Source organism: Apium graveolens, chromosome 6 (genome assembly GCF_009905375.1).
Source record: "Apium graveolens cultivar Ventura chromosome 6, ASM990537v1, whole genome shotgun sequence".
NCBI classification, from domain to species: Eukaryota; Viridiplantae; Streptophyta; class Magnoliopsida; order Apiales; family Apiaceae; genus Apium; species Apium graveolens.
Window position 1 is genome coordinate 243,456,936 of NC_133652.1, and position 6,920 is coordinate 243,463,855.

The following is a 6,920-nucleotide window of genomic DNA, read 5'->3' on the forward strand; positions in this document are numbered from 1 at the left end:
TGAAGAAATGACTTGTCGATATCTCCATTCTTCATGTCTTCAAATTGGTTTGTCGATATCTCTGAGTTCTCTAGTAGCTTTTCCTGACTTGTCGATAAGTTATTTTGTAGTTCTCGAATGACTTCTCTATAACACTTAATCTGTGACTTGTAGAGATCTTGACTTAGAATATTTTTCCCAAAACAGATTTATTCAACTCCAAACTTCTTCATAATTCTTCTGAGGCATGGTCTTCTTGATCTTCTTCCATATATAATTCTTAGGCTTGATACTGTTTGCAGAAAAAGACTCCAGTCTACTCTTGTACATTTTTACAGACTTAAATATTACAATACAAAATGCAAAACATAGATTACAATATAACTTACTTAGAGTTGTCAATTTGAATTAGTCTTGTTATTGTACATGCATGTCTTGCACAACATGATCTACAACAGTTGCATTTCATATAACTATATAAACAAATAATAAATTGCAATAGAAAATTAACGAATATTTTCAACACTTATATGTTACATAAATATATTAAACACAAAACTAGCCAAGTTGTTCGAAGAAGGATCTATAAAAGTGATAAGTTTCATAAATTTGACATATAAGTACATGTCCGCGACAAAATAATTATATAATTATGCCCAAAGTTATTCACAGAATTATATACATTTACTCAATTTTCAAACACTATAAGCAACTAAACTATGTGCAAAACAAAATAGCAGCCATTACATTGTATAATGTTAAACAAAGTCCTCTGAGATAATAAAGTCATTTATCTGCTAATCTAAAGTGAGAATTAAATAGAATGTACATGTCATAATTAGTAGGACAAACTAAGTGCAAGTAAAGATAACAAAATAAAAGAATTGAGTAATAAAGAGGATGAGGCCAAAAATTGCCAAATGGGGAAAAACTAAGGAACAGACAAAAAAGACAATTAAGTTTTATACACGAGGATGAAGAATAAAAGAACAATGAAATTTGTAGAAGGGGTAAAAATAATAGTACATGTTACTTTTTAGTATAAGGACGAGGCTTGTAACGGTTATTAAAGTGGAGTCATTTTAGGCCTCCAACAGTTACATCCAATTTAACGTATCAAGACCCACTTTAGACAAAGCCCAAGAAATTTTTGAATTTGGTCAATATTTTAAATCCCAACCAACTTTAACTTGATGCCACAAGTTTATTGCCAACTTCCAACGGTGCAAATTGTTTTTGATTACTAATTGTGCTTTTTATGGTTAATGCAATAAATTTTTAAAATAATCTGTAATATTCCTCAACCATATATTATACTTACACTTTTTCATATTTTTTTCATTACCTCCTTTCTCTACCGCTTTTACATTAAAAATAATTTCCCGACTTATTACTATTACATTTCGTTTATTATGCCAAACAATTAAAATTCTCTTGCAACATGAACGACTACGAAAAGGTCTCCAAACTATTACAAACAATTTACCTTAAAAACAACATCCACTCTCGACAAACCCCTAAAATATTTTTATATTTTTTCCGTAAATATATAAAATAATTCAATTTTTTATTGTAATCTTCTTCAGATATAAATTATCTTTTAAATTTCTTTTTCAATACATAATTTACTTCTTTTTCTTCATATTCTATGTTACCCGTAATTTCATAACTTTTTGATCTTACATTTCTCTTCCTTAAAACAAGGAAAAAAAATTCTTGCAAAGTCAACCACTATATTTAAACACCAAAAATGGTAACATAACTTTTAGTTGCTAATTTAGTTTTCATTAATAAATTTATGATATTTTTTAAATAAAATTATCGTCGACACCTTGCATGGCGGGAGAAAAATCCCATTCTAACTATATATATATATGTATGGAAAAACATTTGATGGGAGAGAGCTTTTACACACAAGCAAACTGAGAGAAAGAACACATGAAGAAGAACCAGGATGCAATCAAGAGGAGAATCTATGGAGGAAAATCAAATTAAAGAGTTCTATCTTTTCTTCCTCACTTTTCTTGATTGTAACCTTGATAGTATGTATTCATGTTTATAACTCTCTTTTGTTGTGATGTGGAACTAAAATTTTTTACAGGTCTGTAGTGAATTCTTGTGATTTTATATAGAAAATTTTTCACTTCTAGATTATGGTATTTATTATAATTATTTATAGTGATATGTAGTAATTCTCTTCAACGAATGATCAATCTTGGACTTGATTTAGTAATTTAGGTTGACTAGGAAAAGACAATATAAATTATGGCCTAATCACTATAACCAGGAATTAGTTTTATACTAATTTGTGGTTCATATATAAATATACTCGATCATCTTTGGTAGTTAATATAAGCTTGTAATTAATGGTGTTTAGAAACTTAAATTCTGGGTAATGATATAAGAATTAGTTAATAAATTCGGATCACTTGAGATTTAAAACGTTCTTGCGATTAGTAGATGTCTTAGACTAGCAATTGAAACGCAAAAAAGAAGAAGATGTGAGTAGGTTATTGAAATACTCAAAATGAAGTTATATGCCTAGGTTTGCTGATCTCGGATTTTTTTTTTGTGTTATTTTGGTATATTATGACAGTTAGTTTATACTTGCGAAGAACTTCTATTTGACTTAGATTAAAAGAAAAATATTGTATAGTTTTTATCATCTTAGATTTAGTCCTCTTAGGAATGAATTAATATACTACTTGTTACGATATATGCACTTACATTTGAGTTATAAATTAGCTAATATTATTTCACGTCGCTGCTGGAACTAATTTTAATTATTTATTTGTTAATATCATTACATTATTTGGTAGTTTAATATCAAGTTATTTAATATTGTTTTGTTCTATTTTGTAGGAGTTTAACATTGTTTGTGTAACTTGATTTGTCTTCACTTCTTTCACTTGATTAAGAGATTAAGATAACTGCAAGAAGGAATAAAAAGAAAGCTAAAGAATCTAGGAATCAGTCATCCACAGTGACTGAAAATGTACATAATGCCTTTATATGATGACATTCACTCTAGTATAGCAAGACCATCTATTTCACCAAATAATATTCATGTTGATTCAACAACAATGCATGCTATTAAGGACAACCACTTCAATAACTTTTCAGGTGAAGATCCTAATGCTCATTAAAGATTTTTTCTTAAGATTATTGATAATTTCAAGTTGAATGGTATTTTTGAAGAGACCGTCAGATTGAGGCTATTTAGTCGTTGTTTAGATGGAAGAGCAAGAGAGTGACTTGATTCTTTGCCAAATAATTTTATGAGTACATGAAATGAATTTTTTGATAAATTTCTAAACAAGAAAATTCAGAACTTTTAACAATTTGACATGAAATCTTTTCATGAAGCTTATAAGATTAACCAAATCATATTCTTTTTAGAAAGTAACATGGATAATTTTATTTGATAAAATAATAATTATATAATTATCTACTTCAATTTTATGATCAAATATCAAAATTTTTGATTCAGATTAAATTAAAAAAATATACGATATTAAAAGAATCTGTATATCGTACAAGTTTTAAGATAATAACAGATACAGTTATTTATTGTAGTTTTCAAATTTACCCCTATTTATTACAGTAGTTTTAAGCAAGTGTAGTAAAGTTGTATTAAAATCGATAAAACAAGACTATACATTTGAAAATTTGTTTATATATTTACATTGAATACATAAATGAACATTTATTAAGGAAATAATTTCTTTATAAAAAAATTCAATATTATGGATGGAAAAAGTATTAAAGTTCTCAAATTTATTTTAATAAAAAAAAATGGACAATTCTCAATGGTACCCTCTTAAAATTGACTTTTCCAAATTGTACACAAAATAGTTTTGGTTTCTGGATGGTACCATTCTACTATTATATCATTCTATATTGTACCCCTGTCATTAACTTCCGCTAGTCAAATGTTATAGTTTTGGTATTATTCGGAAAAGTCAATATTAGAATAGTACCATTGATAATTTTCGTAAATATAGATGATATAGATGATTAATGTGATATAGATGATATTAATGAATAGAGGTTAAAAATCATAAATTTATATTAGGGCAATGTTTTCGGTTATTGGATAACCAGACTATAATTTAATTATCGAATAAGGAGAAATATCATATTCGAATAATGAATCAAAATAATTATTTTGGTTCAAACCGAAAGCCGAATTAAATAACCTCATTAAGAAAAAATATATTAAAAACTAGTACATGAGTAATTGTATTTAAATGAGAACCAATCTTAAAATAAGAATCGAGACTCTGTCCTAATGCTTTATTTTTTTAAAAATTGAACTGTTCATTTAAATAATACATAAATAAATTATTATTTGTATGCCTCAAATAGAGAAATGAGAACATGTACTCGGATGGAAACAGATTGAAACAAATCAGATTTTTTGTTACTTCGTCAAAGATGATACTCGATTTTTGAATCATAATTACACTCAATTTGATTGCCCCCGATTTTTTTTGTTCAGTTATCATTCATTTTAACCTAACCCCGATTTTAACAATATTTGATTTAGTCTAATTTATATGTTTAAATTTTTAGAATAATATAATTAAAAAAAAATGGATTTGGATTGCAGGCCCCGCAGGGGCAATATTCAACTGAATGCAACTAAATGTAGCTGAATTCCTGATTTCAAGTTCCAATGTTCAAATGTCATTTTCAACCAGATTTTTGGAATATATATATATATAATATCTGTAGGATTGGGTGATATTTTGATGGATTTGGATTGCAAGGCCCCGCCAGAGGCCATATTGTCTTATACAACCTCATATGCAACTAACTGAAAACTGTAAGTGACAACTGATGTATAGGTGCCCCTGGCGGGGCCATTAGATCATAATAGAATCAACTGAATGCAACCATATGCAACTGAATGTAACCATATGCAACTGAATTCCTGATTTCAGGTTCCAGTTTTTAAATGTCAGTTTCGGTTGCATTCAGAATATTGCCCCTGCGGGGCCTGCAACTCAAGAGGGGAAGGAAGCCCTAATTTGTTTGTAGTATTTTCGCAATTTAGAAACTTAGTTTAGTAAATACGCAATTAATTGAAGAAGATGGTATTTTTGCAAAAAGAAACTTGAAATCTAGTATTTTTGGTAAATTCTTCAAAATATAATATTTGATTAACGGAGGTTAACGATAGGGGTACAGTATAAAATGACATAATAGTTGAATGGTACCATATGGAAGTCAAAATTATTTTGTGTATCATTTGAAAAAACTAATTATACGAGAATATCATCGAGAATTTCCCAAAAATAATTTAGAAAGTGTATAATTAATAAGAAAAAATAAAGACTGATATCGAAATACTTAACAAACATATATACGATATTTTGCATGGTAAATTTTAAAAATACAACTGAGTTCCTCAATCTTGCTGAGCTCAACATAACCCAAGCGCAATACCTGTCAATATAAATAAAAATAATCTTTAAATCTAATCTAATCCAACGGCTGAAATGACGTAACAATCCAAACCCCAACCGTCGGATGAAACATAAAAAACCAGCCGCTGTTTATTTACCATTACCATTTACCGGTCCGCCAACGTGGCACAGCAGACCCAATCCCAGCGTATTCGGATATACTATAAAAGCTCGGTCACTGTACATACTCACACAATACACACCTCCCAAAACCCAGAGAGACAGAGAGAGAAAGAGATAAGGAGAGAGAGAGATTAGGGTTTCTCGAGATCTACAAAAAGATGGAGGAAGGAGGAAACAGGCTGAAGGGAACAGTGAAGTGGTTTAGTGATACGAAGGGGTTTGGGTTTATAACTCCTGAAGATGGGTCTGATGATTTGTTTGTGCATCAGTCTTCGATCAGATCTGAAGGGTTTAGGAGTTTAGGAGATGGTGAGAGTGTTGAGTATGTTATTGAGCAAGGTGGCGATGGTAGGACTAAGGCTGTTGATGTTACCGGACCGGAAGAGGGTCCGGTTCAGGGGACTACTAGAGGCGGTGGTGGCAGAGGCGGTGGTGATGGTGGGTATGGCGGTGGTAGAGGCGGCGGAAGGGGCGGTGGAGGTTACGGTGGTGGAGGGTATGGGGATGGAGGGTATGGCGGTGGTGGCGGTTATGGCGGTGGTGGGGGATATGGTGGTGGGAGGTATGGTGGCGGAGGACGTGGTGGTGGGAGGTATGGCGGAGGCGGCGGAGGTGGTGGTGGGTCTTGTTATAGTTGTGGAGAGGATGGTCATTTTGCACGTGACTGTCCTAATGGTAATAATCGTTAGGAGAGAGTGGTGTTGGGGGATAGGAGAGAGTGTTGTTGGGGGAGGGTAAATGTGTCTTTTCCCGTTTGTTTTTTCTCTTTATTTTTATTAATGTTGTAGGAGTGTTGGATTTGAAGGATGTTTTCAAGGTAGTTTACTAATTTAGGGGGGTTATGTTATTTTAATGTTTAATGTTAATTTTTAATGTGTTGAGTTTAAGAAGAGAAATGAGAGGATGGGGGGTTATGTTATGAATGTGTAGATGGGGGGTTACATGTGCTATACATGGTGTATGTACTTGGAAATACTATCATATTGGGCCTTTTGGTATTAATGGAAATGGATCATCTTTAGCTTCTTATTCTTGTGTTTGTTGTTTCTTGTTTTAAAGCTTTGAGTTGGGTAATGGATTCATGTTTATGGTTGGTTCGTTTAAATTTGTGAATGCATCTCTTTGGTTGTAGACCAAGTAAGCAGCTTCTATGTATTGTGTTTTATTTGGTTTTGGTTTTAGCACTCAACCCTGATGTTGTGAAGTTGAGTTTTTATACTTGACCCCTGGTGTTGTGATGTTAGGTGTAAGAAAGGGTAGTGTTAAAATGAATCAAACAACATAGGTTATCAACATAATTCCTCCGATAGACATTGTAGTTGGAGTACATTCCCCCGGAAAGAACTA

General features: G+C 31.3%; 1 protein-coding gene across 1 annotated transcript; it reads left to right on the forward strand.

Moving 5' to 3' along the window:
• Positions 1–5,530: 5,530 nt before the first annotated feature.
• LOC141663997 (uncharacterized) lies at positions 5,531–6,602 on the forward strand. The gene has a single exon (XM_074469855.1). It carries the CDS (start codon positions 5,732–5,734, stop codon positions 6,260–6,262), a length of 531 nt encoding a protein of 176 aa, XP_074325956.1. The 5' UTR covers positions 5,531–5,731; the 3' UTR covers positions 6,263–6,602.
• Positions 6,603–6,920: the final 318 nt, after the last annotated feature.